Source organism: Melanotaenia boesemani, chromosome 12 (genome assembly GCF_017639745.1).
Source record: "Melanotaenia boesemani isolate fMelBoe1 chromosome 12, fMelBoe1.pri, whole genome shotgun sequence".
In the NCBI taxonomy this organism is placed as follows: domain Eukaryota; kingdom Metazoa; phylum Chordata; class Actinopteri; order Atheriniformes; family Melanotaeniidae; genus Melanotaenia; species Melanotaenia boesemani.
Window position 1 is genome coordinate 11,844,253 of NC_055693.1, and position 16,262 is coordinate 11,860,514.

A 16,262-nucleotide genomic window follows, 5' to 3' on the forward strand; every position below is an offset into this window, starting at 1 on the left:
AAAAGTTCTGGCTGTGAAATAAAAATATTCTATTGAAATGATACTGCTGTGCAGCTGAACATTAACAGCAGCATTTAATTATTATAAATATATCATAGAAATGATTAAATTTAAAATAGCATGAACTGCCAGTCAGGAAAATGTTGTAGAACAGAGATGAAATACAGTTAAAATACTTTCAATCCAAGTAAAATATGCAGGAGTTTATTGCGCAAAAAGTTTTAAATGCACATGCAAATGTAAGAGAAGGGTGTTTAAGCATCCCCTTCTACTTCTGTGCAAAACAGGAAAAGGGTTGTTCCAACTGCAAAGCTGACATGAGGAAAAAAAGAAGAAATGGCTGGAAAATATTTTTTTTACGAATAAAAGTTGCTTGTGATTGGCAAGAAAAGATAGGAAGGAACAGGACAATAAAGCTGGGTGTTAAAAGGTTTTGACAGCCCACACAAATACGGCGACTGCCATCCCCAGCAAAAGATCAGTTGGTCCCTCCCACCCATCTCATCCAGGTTTTGTCAAGTCTCTGACTGGTGCATTTGAGTCTAATGCAAGGGGGGTCATCTGAGCACCCCCTCTCACCTCTTGAGGTTCCCACTGTCTGCCAGGGAGCTCAGGGAGCCCAGTGAGCCCTGGTAAAAGCTTTTCAGGAAAGTGGGAGCAGAGAAGGAGGAGGGGAGGCTGAAGGAGGACTCGCTCTCCGAAACACTGCGTGTTCTTGAAACAGGCACAGGACTGGGTGGGCCAAACATGTAACGCCCACAAATAAAAACAAACATTACACAAAGGAAAAAGCTTTTGCTGCGAGTACAAAAATAAAAAGGAAAAAGAAAAAGCACTGAGGAACTCATGAGGGATCAAAACAGTGGCAGGAAACTTGTGATGCTATTGTTTAAGGACAGTCGAGCAGGAGGTGAAGGGATTTTAAAGTGATCAAAGTGCTGCAAATAGATTACATTTTCTGTGCCAAAAATCAAAAGGTCATCTAAATATTTGGTTAGTGTTGAAATGATTGAGAGAAAAGAAACTGTTGGCATTAGTCATATCTTCAAACAAACTCAAAAGCTCACTCCACACGAAATTTCAAATTGCAAAATGACCAAAGGATTAACCCCTGCAACTCCTGCAACAACACTAAAGGGATGCACTTAAAATTCCTTTCTCCAAATCTAGAAATGCACTGACTACTCAGTTAGTTTGTTTTAAGTTACCTGTTCTGCAGCAGCTCTGGGTTAACAGACTGCTGTCTGCGCAGAGGAGCTTGTTTGCTCTGGCTGGTTGACTGGCTCTCAAAAGAGATACGCTTCCTCACCGGTGGATGGCTGAAGGTGTGAGCACGCCGACGGAATTGCATCCCAGTTTCCAGGTCATTGTCGGGGAAGGCAGGAGGGGAACCTGGAGGGGAGTGGCCAGGAGATTCCTCATCCTGCTGAGGTGGACAGAGAGGAAGAAAGATGTCAGGGAATATGTAGAAAGAATCCTTTTAGATTTAGGCACGTATTGTGGGTAACAGAAGCAAATACATAAAAGAGAATAAAAACATGAATCCAAACACAAATCCAGTGACAAATTCGCTTACACCATGCAAGGCAACAAAGACAGTATAAGCAGTCACATGTAATCTGATTCAAAGTCCTTGAAAATTGAGCCCCCACACAGCTTGAAACTCTACTCTAGGCACACAGCTCAAATAAAAACAAAACATTCAATGTCTCAGGTTAAATGTCTCAACTCACCCTATTCAATCAAGCAAGAATTATATCGATCCTCAACTTTGTACTCTACACTCTTGGACTCAGTGTTGCCTCATGCACTGGTGGTACAACTCCCACATCTATTGTATTCTAATAGGCAATGCCCTATGACTCACAGCATCACACACTATTGGTGGGGACCTCATTGGTGCAACACTGCATGAAAATCATCCAATCTCCTCCCATCGTGCGTCCACAGACCTCCCTCTTTAAGTTCTGACATGACTCTAGGCATGCAGTAATAATGGTGTTACTTTTTCCAATGTTCACAGATATGCACGTGCGAGCGCACACACATACACACTCACACACACACATATATATAAAGACAAGCTTCGTCGCTCTATCTCTATTCTGGATGGAAGTGTATAGTCAGCCACACTGTGAAAGGCCCTTTTGTGTGAGTGGTTGAGATCAGACACTCCTGGCTCTTATGGCAGACACAGCTTAACAGACTCATATCTGGACATCCTGAGTGGGGTTTCCTGCATGCTGGGAAATCACATCCGAACAGAATCCTCACCAGACTGTTTATTCATTTAATCACAATGCAAACAAGTTTCCATGACTGCTGAAAATCTATCTAAGGCAGCCGAGACTTGATTTTTCTGTCTACAGAAGGTAATTTTTTAATTTAAATCATTACTTGGAAAAGAACTATTACTTGAACTCCATAAACCATAAACTGTCTGTGTTAAATTTCACTATGACTAATTGATTTTAGCTGACAAATTTGCAGCAGCATTTACTGGTGAACCTGGAGAAAATAGCAGCGATAGCAGCTTAGTAAAATCCCCCATCACTTGAATAATTTTCTTCACTTGGCAGCTCAAGTTTCTTATAAATCTAACATGACAAGTTGGATGGCAAGTAGATCATATAACAGTTTTTAGGAGAGTCTACACAAAGGATTTCTTTTGAGACCCTCCAGACATTCATGAGTAGATTTAGCAGATTAAAGGGACTATATCCCATTTAAGGAGACTGCTGCAAATTGGGAGCTTGAGCTGGAACAATATATAAATGGCAGGACCCATTGCTGAAGCCGATCATTGCAATGCAACAAGATGAGTAGGTTTATTGAATTTTAAAACTCAAGAATGTGAGGGAGACATCTTCTGAGGACAAACTCCACCAACCTCAGACTTCAGTATGTTTATATGTTGGGAAGTACAACTGTATGAACACAAATGTTACCTACACAAAACTACTAAATTAACTCAAGTAATGTCATTTGAGTTTTAAAAAGATTTGAGTTTTAAAAAAAGGAATAAGAAAATGTTGAAGTGGAATTTAAAAGAATTAGCACAGTATCCTACAAATCAACACTAAAGCTGCTCCAAGGCTTCTGTTTGCATAAAACAGCTTAATCTGCAACCAAAAAAGTGAATTGCATGCTGGGTAATGTTGGTATAAGGGTTTAACAAGGGGGTAAAAGTCTGGATGTACTAATTGACTGGGTAATTACTGGAATCTGACAATTCTGAACTTGGGATTGCACAGCAGTGTGGTGGTTTGCATGTTCTCTCTGTGCATGTGTGAGCTCTCTCCAGGTACTACAGCTTCTTCTCACAGTCCAAAGAAGTGATAGATGGAATGGTGTCTGTAAATTCTCACTAGGTGTGAGTGTGAGTATGAATGCCGCCTGTCCAGGGCATACCCTGAATCTTGCCTATTGGCTGCTGGGATTAGTGCCAGCAGCCCACAAACCTAAAGTGGAGTAAGTGCATATAGACAATGGATGGATGGACTCTGAGCTCAGCTAGCTTAGACCTGTAATTTTTTCCCACCGTTTTGTACACAGTACTATAAAATATTTTTTTTTTTTTTTGCTTTATGTCCCTACCAATAAATCCATTCTTGTAAAAACACAGCGGCAGACACTTACCAGCAATCAGCTGATGTTTAAGGGATTGCACTGGCTTTACATTTGTTAATAAAATATTTTTTATGTTCTGGTACATTAATTTTCATTTCCAAAACTATAAATACAGAAGATTTATTAAAAATGCCTTAACTGTTCTCATATGGTTCATCATCTTTTTAATGTAGTTTAAAAACAAAATGCTACAGGAGTTAAATGTTAAATCAAGTCCACTAATCATCATTATTAGTGGCGGAGAGGCAGAAAAACTGCTTCACATACTCACCCCGCATTTTGCACAGCAGTAACAAACTGAAGCCCACAGTCCCAAATGGCTCGCTAACAACTCCAGAAACACATTCCCTGTAGTACAGTTTGGCCTTTTGGCCAAAGCAGCTTCATCATAAAACTATGTGGGAACAATGCAGCACAGATTTACATCTCCATGTGAGAAGAGCCCTGTTGGCAGTGCACAACCACTAACACCGATCAAAGTAAGATATGTCTTTCCTATTCTTGTTTGGCTGAGGGCAGAGTTGAAACATAATATGTATAAAAAGCTGCTGGGCAATAAGTGAGAATTCCCAGAATCCCATGACCGAAGCTCTGGGAATTCTCATGTTCTTTCTCAAGGACACTTACTCTTTCAAAACTGCTGATGCTTCCCATACTTCCCAAGCGACCACGCATTCGGTTGGCACCCTGGTGACAAAGGTAATAATACAATATGAAACAAGTTGTGCAAACAAAAATATACAAATAAAAACGTGACTGAAGCAGTTCTACATAAATACATGTTTGTACTTGGCAAAAAAAAAAAGAACAGGGGGTATTGTTATAGTAAATTCATAAGACATTGACAATAAATAAGAAAATGCTAAATAGCAAGATATAAAAGAAACAGATGCTTCCAGAACTGACAAGATTCACAGTTTCCTTCTTCTAAAGTCTCTTTAATAGTAACAGATGGCAGCAGAGATCTCAGATTGCCTGGATACTTCCACTGAGGAATTATTCTGCTGTCTCACTGGAAGATATGGGTCAATCCAAATCCCCCGGATCATAGAGACACAGAAACGGCAACTGATACAAAGGCTGAGCAGTGAGACAAATAAAGGTACACAGCATGGAGGCTTCTTCAAGTCAGGGGTCAAGAAATACAAGAAAATGATAAACTCAAAAGGAAAAATAGTCATGAGTCAGGAAATTTAACAAAGATAAATCAGGGGGAGATTAGGTAACATGTAGAAAAAAACACAGACAAAAGAAATAACCTCTCTGCTCAGACCTACTCTTGAAAAGATGTTCTCCAGAGAGCTGGTAAGGGATGTGCGAGCTTTATTCTTGAGAATATCGAGTTTGAAGCGACTGCTGGTGGCTGTGCCATCTCCTCCTGATGAGCTATTTGCAGCATTCTGTCGAAAAACAACAATGGACATTAAATATTAAATGAAAGTGCAATGACCGTCACAAAGAAAACCAACAGACCAAATGTCCAAATCTGTAAGAAACAGCATTTGGTTCTGGCTGCTTTAACAACTGCTGTTGGAGTTCAGCCATTTCAGTGATAATATTTAACATATAATCCCTCAGGCTAGATCATTCCACAAAGTAATAATCCACAAACCTGTCATACTTTAAATGCTATGTGTCCCTTGTGTAGGTTATGAAGTCTAACAGTGGTTTATTTGGGGCAACTGGCTGATAAACATTACACACTCAGGTTATCAGTGATGAATTTTAAGTTAACCAAGGCAGCTAAATGAGCTCTTTTAAGAACCTTCCCCAGGGACAAGTGAACTTTGCAGGCTCCTTTCCCTGACTCCTTACTCTTCCACCACAGGGACTAGAGTCTAAATAAAATGCAAAGGAAAATCCAAAAGAACTTTTAATGAATATATTGTAGGTGAGATTTGTGAATGAAATTTTAGTGCATAGTTCTACAAAGTATGCTGCAATGGGTTTCTCACTGACCTGTGCACATCAGAGGATGTGTGGGGTTCATTGATTTGGCCAAGGCCAGGTGAAATGAGAAGAAAGAAGAAAGGGTGGAATTAATGAGAACCAAGCAGAGAAATCGAGAAAAAAAAAGTGGTTAGCCTTTATTGCACAAATAAAAAGTCGCTAAACCTCAACACAACCCTCTAAGAAGGTGTCACATTACTTCAAGTCCTGTTTGTATTTAACAGTTCAGAACTGCTCCTCAGACAAATGCGTAAAAGCAGGGAAATGTCTCAATGGACTTGGAGTTCGCTTAATATTCACAAAAAAGGGGAAAAGATGACAATGTATAAATACATACAACCACATCTAAGGAAGCCTTTAGTTCTTCAGTTTAAGTACTTTTAGTTAAACTTCACTTCTTTTCAGTAAACTTAGCTATTTAAAATGAGGCTGTTTCAGCACAAAAATCAATGAAAGCCTCAGCATAATATTTTACTAAAAAAAATGGTAAGCTCTGAATATTTTACAGAAAAAAAGCCACTGATTTTCCTGAACCTTAAAGGTATGAATGTTTTTTTTCAAGGTTGACAAAAACCCTTGCAAACTATTAAGACAAATACTTGAAATGGCTGTATTTTTAGAATAAAATTCAATCAGTGTAAAACTATGAATATATGAGAAGTTAATCTTTGTTCTTGTGGCCACTACTTTTTTAGCTTCAGACCTTTTTGGACTGTGGTTTCTTTTTCATCTCCTGCAGAATAAAGGAGTTACCTGAGGGGCCTCTCCGATGTGGAGGTGGGATTTTTGTTTGGTTTCACAAAGCTGTCTTAGATGAAGTATCACCAGCTCATTCTCTTCTTGGTCTGACCCAGGCTTTAGTCTCTGCACAAAAACACATACAAAAGGTTTTAAAAAATGAATATGGAACAATTCCAACCGTAAAAAGTAAACAGCTCATAACAATCAACCACCATAGAGACTGTTAATGTGTCACTTGCACTGCCAAAAAAAAAAAAAAAAACATGCTCTGCTTAAGAAATACCAAACCTTACTTGAACTCGCTCAAAAATCTCTGCTTGCTCGTTGTCAGTCAACTGAGAGAGATATTTTTGGATGGTTAGCTTGGCTCTAGGCGGGTAAAGACCTGTAAACAGCGGAGAAACTATGAGAAACAGACCATGCATCTGTATATTCATGAGTAAAGTCAGAGAGAGGCACCGGGTGGGTGGGTGTGTGTGTGTGTGTGACTCAATTCACGTGGCTTACCCTCAATCCTCTCACAGAGTTTGTGCAGGTCATGCATGGGACAGGCTTCGCAGAGCTGGATCGGGGTCTTATTGCTTTGTAAGACTGCTGCGGTAGAGAAGGCCTGCTTCAGGGTCAGCATCACCTCATCAACCTGACACACATCGACAGACAAGCTCTTTGATCTCTTGCGCTTTCAGTTAACAGTCATTTTTCACTTGCATCATCTGTGCCACTCACCAGGGATTCACTGGCACACTGAAACACGTAGCACATATACTGACTGGGACCAGGCTCTGATTGGTCTCGACAGATGAAACCAAAATGGTCAGTCTGCTTTATACCCTGTGAAGCAAAACACAACGGCAACAACAAAGCAGAGTGAGCGTAGAAGAGGGTGAGAATGATTTTAGATCTTCACGCTCAGTTTAGAATTACAAATCAATAATAATACAAGTGCTGCTTAGTGCAACATACGACACCATAATGGCTCCTCACATTTCCCCTTTTTCACGTTATTTGTAAACAACCAACACCACAAGACAGTGCATTATCTTGATGTAAAGTCTGCTGAGAGATTTCTATATAACTGATAAAAAATGTAATTTGCTATCAGTTTAAATTTAAAATCATGCTATATTGTAAAGTTTGGCAATGATGCATTGTATGTCTCAAATGCATAAATTTAGTCTGAGTTTATCCTCCTGCTGGGCCTAGAGCAGACACCCAAGGCTTTCACTGTAAACACAGTGTAAAAATAAACCAACCTGGCAACATGATGAGATATCCTTGAAGTTCTTTTCCAGCACCACTGTTTTGCTGTCAGGACTTATAAGGTTTACTTCAAAACGTCCAACCTGTAGCACACAAAAGATACAGATAAATTAAGGGTACTCATACAAAAACAATGTCTTCCTACTTTTTGGAGAATCTTATTTAGCAGGCATAAACAAACTCATGCATGTTCCAAATCAAGGCCAACAAGTGCACACCAATGATTTTTCCCATAATTGACTGCTGTGCAGAGTATCATATTGAATGTTGTGCTCTAGTTTTTAAAATTAGCCTCATGAGGAAATGGGCACGGTGTGTGAGGAATGGCAGCTGGTTCATGCTGCAGACTGAATGTTTCTGATAAAGGGTCAGCTTTATGTTTTTGCAGGAATGAGTGTCGTCTAAGATCCTACACGAGTTACATTCTTAAATTTCTAAAGAGGTTATGAAAGACCTGCCAGTCACATGAACATAAAAATGATTTGGTGTAAGGTGAAGAGGAGCTGCCTCAGTGCATACAGAGCTTTAACAACTAGCAGTGAAACAGGTGAGCATTTAGTGAAGTACATGGATAAAGGGTATATATTTATACTGAAGTGTACACAGAGATGCTAGTGTTCACTGAGCTGCAGAAACATCAGCACTGCCCATAGACATCAATGTCCCTTTACTCTAATTAAACTCCTCTACCTGGAAGAGCATAGTGCGGTTCTTGTCTGAATCGGACGGCTGAACATTGTTTGGCGCGCTGGCGTGTCTGCGGCGTGTGGGACCCATGATGCCACCTTCTCCCGGTTTCCTCTGCAGACTTCCTGCCAAGCTGCTGCAGCGTGTGCGGAATTCATGTGGCTCCTCAAATCCAGAATCCTCAAGGATGCACTCTGGGAAAGCTCCTCGCAAGCTGCTCTGACTGGCACTGCTAGACAGACCTTTAACTGGACAAGACACAACAAAAACACACTCATTTTACCCATACTGTTCTGTGACCTGAGAGAGAGAGAGCGAGAAAGAGAGGCTTTCACCCTCACCTGTGCTCATGTCCTCCATTCCAAGACTTTCAGGGTCTTCTGCACTCTTATTCAGAGCCAGTGAGAGTGGGTCTCCTTCTCCCCCTGAGAGGAACTCAACAGGGGCATTCTCTGTGGACCCTCGTGGACCATTGAGCAGTCGAAGGCGCTTACGTTCAACCTCATGCTGTCGGAATTTGTCAATGCAGTCATCGATGAGGGTTAACGAAGCCTTCTTGTGGCCGACTGTCACCTGGATTTTTTTTTAAATGACATTAAACTCAACAACATTCATTTAAAGACTTAATCTAATAATATGTTTTTTAGGAATTGATACAGGTACGTACCTTTCCACAGTACAGCACTTCAAACTTTTGTGAGTTGTAGAAGGACTCATCAGCTTCCTGTTTGGGTTTGGCTTCTTCCTTTAGGGCTGATTTGGAAAGTTGCCGAATTCCACTGATTACCTCTGGAACCTGCAAGTCAGACAGTTGAGATAACAGACAAGTAATAACTAAACAACATAAGTATGATCAAAGAGATGCACTGAAAGAAATACAAAAAAAAGTTTAAAGTTTGGACAAAGCTTCTCAGAAAGTAAACACATTCTGCAGTTCGCAGATAATGATCCCTCATATAGAAGCACTGGAGGACTGAAAACATCAGACACTTGAAGGCAAACCTATTTCTTCTACATTGAGTTGGGTAATTTAACTTTTCCATGAACAACGTGTGCATTCATGTTTTGGCTGCATGTACCAAGGAAAAGCAGTACTTTGTAATGTGAAGCCATACCATGCTTCAAGCTCGGAGCATTTTCACAACTAAAACTGACAGCAGAATCCTAAAATCAATAAGCAATGAATTATTTTTGTGGTAAAATTTTTGCACTTTGGCCAACAGCCACAAAGTTCCATCCTCCTTCAAGCTTTGAGCCACAACCATAGCAAAGCCTGGCCAAAGACTGTGTTTAAGACAATGAGTGCTACAGATCAACAGATAAGAGATGCATGCAGACTGATGAACAAGATTATTTCTTATGTACACTGGGGAGGAGCGTTACGTAACGAAACACAGAGATGTGACCAGAATAACAGCATATGAACACTAGGGATGAAAAACAGGAAGGGGATGGTTGGTGAATGCAATAAAACATCCTGACAAAGTCAAACTCTGCTTTACATACAGAGCTCAAACACACGTCTGCTGAATTTCTGCTCAAGCTATTTTAAAGTCCCACTTTTTAGGAGTCTGCCTTCCTAATGGATGAATCGTGTCTAACTAGTGACAGAGATCTGTACTTGGGGAACAGCAGTCGTCTACCAACCGGAAAGTTGATGTTTCGATTCCAGGCTTCCCATGACTACTTGCCAAAGTATCCTTGGGCAAGAAACTGAACCCTAAGTTGCCTCCCATTGTGTCTATCGGGGTATTAATGTGTGTGATAAATAAAAAACACTTAGTATATAACAACAGAAGTGCTGCATGAGTGTATATATAGCACTTTTATTTAGAAAAATGATATATAAGAAAAGACCATTTTCATTTACTGAGACGAAGAAGAGGACAGGTGGTGGGGGCTGAAGGTGATTGGTCAGACATGCTTATTCAGAAATCCCCTCTCAAAAACTAAAAAGTGTAATTATTTTTCCAGCTGTTTTTTACATAGACATACTTGAAAACTTTTGATAATTCTGTGAGATGAAAATTTAAACTATTGAAACTTTTTTCTTTTTTTTTACAAAAGAGTTATTGAAAAAAGATCTTTTCTTTTTTTTTTTTTTTTTAATCATCATTCCTTACCAGGCCAATGCAACTTCAGGTATGTGTTTACACAATACCAATGTCTATAGACATCAGCGATGTTTTTTAGAGAAGCGATTGCTGCTGCCAGTGTCCATTAATCTGGAAAGGGTTATAAAGCCATTTCTAAAGAAATTTGGTCTCTCTTAGATTATTCAACCAGCAAGTTCACCCCCAAAATCAGACCATGTAATTCTCAAAGAAACAGCAAAGAAACCAGTCAGCTCACACTGGACTCTACAGACCTCAGCAATCACAATAAATGTTAAGGTTCATGGGGAAGCATGTGGATCAATTGGTTGAACAGTCGCTGCACATACAAAGGCGTCAACTCCTCGATGCAACTGGGCCAGGTTCAAGTCCCGGCCTGGGACCCTTTACTGCATGTCAACCCCTCCCTTCCCGTCGAGCTACTGTTGAATAAAGGCCACTGGAGCCCAAAAATCCCATTTTAAAAAAGTACAAATTTATGACCAGTTACATTAAATACAACCACAGACAGACTTAAAAAGTATGGCTGGTTTGGAATTGTTGTGAAGAGAAAGTTTCTTTTCTCTATAAAAACACGGATGCACAGTTTGAGCTGTATCTGAGCAAACCACAAGACTTCTAAGAAAATGTCCTTTCGACAGACAAGACCACAGAGAAGATGTCTGGCCATGATGCATATGCTTGGAGAAAAAAAGAAATACACAAACACCGAAACTGCCAAGCACGGTAGTGGAGGGCTAATGGTCTGGACTTGTACAGAAACTGGGCATATTGTAGTCTGTTAGTAAACCATGAAAGTCACTGTTCACCAAAGTATTCTATAGTCAATTGTTGTGCAATTTAGGACGTGTCTGACAGCTAACAAAAGTTGGGTCAAGTAACAGGACAATAATGGCAAGCACTGAAGCAAATCTCCAAAATGAATGGCTAAAAAAACAAAAGAATTGAGGTGTTGCAATGGTCCAGCCAAAGTTCAGACCTCAACCCGACTGAAGAGCTGTGCATAAATGAATGACCACAAACCTCGTTGAAGTGAAGCAACAACTGAAAGATGAGTGGACCAAAGCAGCCAAAGTCGGATAGCATCATAAGGAAAGGAATTACTTCAAGTTATTGTTTCTAAAGGGGGTTCTAATTAATCATGGGGTGTACTTTTTTCACACTGCTTCTGCATTTTGGTTACATTTTCTTAAATAAATTACAACAAAGTGTTACATGTTGTGCTGTTGCTAAACTTAGGTTGTATCTACCCTTTTATGACCTAGTAAAAGCAATTTAAAGATAATGTACTTCCATTGGCAGATGACTGCAGATCAGGTGTGGTGAAAACCCATTTGGAAATTAAATAAAACTGGCAACCTTTGTTAAGAAGACAGTGTTAGCCAAACAGTACCAAGGTAATTCAAAGGCCTTGGTGATGAAGAATCACAGCTGCACCATCTGTTCAACACAGAGGGGAGAAAAAAAATTACTTAACATTTTAAGGAACTGCTTTATTATGGATGAGTAAGATGACGCTACAGCACCATTCAGTCTGATTAATTATTTGTTGTCACTCAATGCAGACAGAGCCGATAAAGGGGCTTTCACCTTGGGAGGAGAAAAGCTCAGACAGACAGAGAGCTGTGGGGCAGTAGAGGAAAGCTAATGGCTGTTTTATTGAAAACCTATTCAAACATATCAACCTCACCAAAACTGCTCTTCAAGCTGGTTGAACTCTTATCCATCTCATCCTGGATTTATCAAATATAATCAGTGACACTGGGTGTGAGCTGGGCTTGTCCACATAAACGCCAGCAGTCAAGCACAGCTTTAGAGCTTATTGGGGAAAGTAAACATTAGGATCTTCCTCTCTGAGTTGGTGGAGTCCTAAGCACTCTCACATAATGTCCCACCTCTCTACAGTAAGTCCTTATAATATTAGATCACTCGCCGTTCTGTTGGCACCATAAAGCTAAACAATGGCAAACCAATGTGGAACGACACACTGGCCCACAGCATCTGAAAATAGGCTAGTTAGACTTCATCTACAGACACAGGCTATGACTGAGTCAATACAAGATAAGAATGGAAACAAACATGGAAGATAATACTCCATGTCAGACTATGAGCAATTGAACAAGACATGCCTCTCTAGATGAAAGCAATCGATACAGGACACTGGAAAAGTAGTCCATGTTTTGCAGAGCCTGAGAGAAGCTGTGCAAGGAAAACACATGCTATGGAAGCTAATGGTGATTTAACACTTGATCCATGGAAAATTCTCAAACCATGTTTTCAGGGAACCTCGTGTCTTATTAAGGTTTTGTGAGCATGAACCATGGCATTGGATGGAAAAAAAACCCTGTTGGGACAGTTCTGTGGAAGTGGTCTGATCTCTTGTGCACAAATGAACTAAAGCAAACAAAATCACAAGAAATGTTCAAATAAAATATGTAAAACAATAAAGACTGCTGTAATGTGCGCTGAATATGGTCAAATATAAACTCTACATGGCCACTTCAGGCTGGTGTAATATTTAACTCACCAAGGCAATAATTTCAAAACGGCACTGGGACACACTTTATGAAAGGTTGGGGTAAATACTGTTACATCTGTGTCTTTATGTGTAAGTAGGAGAAACAGAAGTTCATTAAATAAAAGGTCAAATATTATCTCAGAAGACAAACTGGAAAGCTCAGACTAACAAAGACCATGTACCTTAATTAAACAAAAAGGCCCTCATGTCACCTTAAGATGAGATGGGGGATTACATCACAATGTGCTAGGATAGCTGCAGTATCCTAACACGTTTGTGCACAAGTTCAGCATCAAATAATGTGTAAGTTTAAGTTATGAGTTACAGTTTGGGGAAAAAACTAACAGGAACAGTTTCCCTTTTTCCTCTTTTGGATTGTGTCATTGCACCATTAAATTAATTTAGCATGCAGTTAAAAAAATAAAAAATCTTTGTGCTCATGCTCAATACTTAAAGCAGTTCTAAGCAGTATTATTCAGTGTACAAAGCTACTCTTCATGCTTGAATGTGACATATATAAATTCATGTGTTAACAGATCGGGGCAACCAGATAAGAATTTGTGGTATTTAGTTTCCTGCTTTGCAAGGAATTTGATCAGATTGACAGACAGTGATTGGGCCATTTCACCTCCTCTAGCTGACATGTGCAAAGAAAAAAGTATGATAAAGAACAAGCTTTTCAACATCGCTCAATAGCACATAAAGGAAAAAGTAACGTCCGAATCAGCATTTGAGGAAAAGGTGCATTACTCGGCTCTGATGTGGCTTAAAACTCTGTAAATGAATTCATTTTACTGTCAATGAATGAGGATGAGAGCTGGCAGGATATTAGAGGGTCACCCAGTGAGAGATTCCACAGTGGCCCTGCTCCAAGTCAGAGCAGAGGTTGAAAATAAAAAGAGCCTGTGGCTTGTGCTAGGCAGGCTCACACCACACTGTGTATTGTTGGCTTGATATTGACACTATGGTATTACAGAGTCTCTGTTAAATTTTCACCTGCTGCTTCCAGAGCTTCACTGTCTATCCAAACTCTGGGCATGTCATGGTTCACGGTGTGGTTCCTGGTTCTTGTGTTTGGTTTTTGTCTGTTTTGGTTTGTTCTCGGTTTATTAGTTCTGGTGTTTGTCATGTTTAGTTGCTGTTATGATTATGGTCGAGGTTTTTGTCGTGTTTAGTTCTATCTTGCTCTTAGTTTAAAGTTCTTGGGTTTTGTCATGTTTAGTTTCCGTTATGCTCATGCTTTAGGTTTTCAACTTTGTCATGTTTAGTTCAGTTTTCCTGTTTTCCCTCATGTGCTCGGTTTTCTGTTCCTGGCTCGCTATTTCACCTGGTTTGCTTTCGCATTCACTTCACCTGCTCCTAATTACTCCCTCTGTCTACAAATACCCCATGGTTTTCAGTTTGCTTTGTCAGATCCTTATGTGGTTTATCCCCTGTAATGTGTGTTTCCATGTTTCTGAGTTTTTAGGAAAATAAACCCTTTTGCCTACACCAATTCTGCCTCCTGCCTTATCCGCCTACGTTTGGGTCCTCACCCCCACCAACACACAACAGGGCAGGTAACCGGTTACAATTAAACTCTAAATGATGGTTGTTTGGCCAAATGTCTAACATTTTATTTCATATTATTTAAACCAGATAAGTGAGTATAACTAATTACAACTCTAAATTTTATATATATATATATATATATATATATATATATATGAGGTTTGAAGCTGTTTTTCAAGTTAAGGAGGTCAAACCTGATTGAAGGGACCCAATCTTTTGAATATATTCAGTGAGAAACGTGCCTTCTTAGCAATTCTTTATGTTGGCTTTATTTCTTTTTCCACCCGTACAAAATCCATTAAGCCTTTTCCATCATACCCTTTCACATAATTTTGATACAAGCTCCTTCCTCATGCTTTACACAATGTGCCCCTGTCAGGTCTTCAACTAAAAATAGTTTTGCAAGCGTGCCTGTCAGCTAAAAATAAAAAGCAATATTCACTGTTTGGTTGAACTCAAATGGGACAAACAGACGATTTTCAAGGACCACAACATCTTCAAAATTCAACAGAGTATATATCTGACAAATAATAAAATCCTTAACAAAGACTGCAACAGGGTGTTGTGCTATACATGACAGCACGTGCACTGATAGACTAGCCCATGCATGCCACATGGTCCACCTTTCACATGTCACTGGCTGCCAAACCAGTTCTTGTTGCGTAATGATGGGGACTGAGGTATGTTCAAGATGCTTCTCTAACTGTAGACAGTTGGACTTCAGCTGTGAGGCCAGAGACCTCAACACTTGTTACCTCTCCCACTCTCAGCTTTCAGTATCAGAGTTGAGCACATACCACAGGAAACATGATACAACACAGGCATACTTCAGATCATTGCAAAATATTAACGTATGTGTTTGTGAGCATCATTTGTTGAGGTTTCTTGGGTCACATAAAAAGCAAAAACATAAGCAAGTGTGAGACTTCAGATAAGGTTGCAGGCAGAGAGGAACTATGTCAGTACAACTGACATTCATTCAGATATTTAAAATGTTTTTTTACTACTAATTTACAAATAAAAGAAACAATCACACCCATATGGGCTCAGGAAAGGACTTAAGGCACAGCTCTTTTTTAGTAAAGATCAGAAAGTAAGACTGTGCATCGATTGTCAAGCAATGACCCCCACGATTCTGATAATTGTATACATCATCTTCATTTATTACTTCAAGACGAGTATGCTCTTCAGCTTGTAAATGTGCTGACTCGATAATTTGCCGATTGAATTGTCAGTACGATGACAAAAGACATGTCTGGTCTATGCAAAGAAAATGCTTCTGCAAAGATGACAAATAAATCCTAAAATATGCAACAAACTCTACATTAAGACTATTAAGCAGTCTATGATCATTTTATGTAATTATTTCCATTCGCTGTACTAAAATTAAATGGGATTCATACAGATTTTAACACTTAACAGTGGGCGAATGTTGGGAATTGAAAAGTTCAACTTTCTACCAAAAGTAATGCTAGAAAATGCAACATCATATTCCTGTCACTGTCTTCTCTGGACATGTGCAACCCCTTCTTCTATTGTGCTTTAAATGGCACCACCTGCTTTAAAATCAATCAATAACAGCAGCACAGATAAAGTTGCAAAACCTAACACAGCGTTGTTGAGGGTGTATTTGGTATTTGTGACAAAAAGTTGCCCACAATTATTTTTATTACGTGATTCTGGCAGCACTACCAAATTCTGAATGGTGGTTTTCTGTGTTTGTTCAATGATCATGTTGTGGTACTGATATAACTGTACATGTCTTCTTAAACTCTATTGTGTTGACCTTCACCATTCTGATCCTCTAGAGA

General features: G+C 39.5%; 1 protein-coding gene across 6 annotated transcripts in view; it reads right to left on the bottom strand.

Annotated features, from left to right (window-relative positions):
- Window positions 1-16,262, bottom strand: part of tbc1d4 (TBC1 domain family, member 4) — a 33,678-nt gene that overhangs the window by 15,903 nt on the left and 1,513 nt on the right. For 2 of the 6 annotated variants that reach the window (XM_042001809.1, XM_042001807.1), the window contains exons 2-13: window positions 8,936-9,064; window positions 8,610-8,841; window positions 8,272-8,516; window positions 7,575-7,664; window positions 7,048-7,152; window positions 6,829-6,961; window positions 6,615-6,706; window positions 6,334-6,444; window positions 4,908-5,030; window positions 4,258-4,317; window positions 1,209-1,426; window positions 580-732 (exon numbers count right to left, since the gene is read on the bottom strand). In XM_042001809.1, the coding sequence (XP_041857743.1) occupies window positions 580-732; window positions 1,209-1,426; window positions 4,258-4,317; window positions 4,908-5,030; window positions 6,334-6,444; window positions 6,615-6,706; window positions 6,829-6,961; window positions 7,048-7,152; window positions 7,575-7,664; window positions 8,272-8,516; window positions 8,610-8,841; window positions 8,936-9,064 (1,691 nt within the window). Of the gene's footprint in view, window positions 1-579; window positions 733-1,208; window positions 1,427-1,733; window positions 1,815-4,257; window positions 4,318-4,907; window positions 5,031-6,333; window positions 6,445-6,614; window positions 6,707-6,828; window positions 6,962-7,047; window positions 7,153-7,574; window positions 7,665-8,271; window positions 8,517-8,609; window positions 8,842-8,935; window positions 9,065-16,262 lie in introns of those variants that run through there. The other 4 variants (XM_042001811.1, XM_042001810.1, XM_042001808.1 and 1 more) reach the window with 3 other exon arrangements.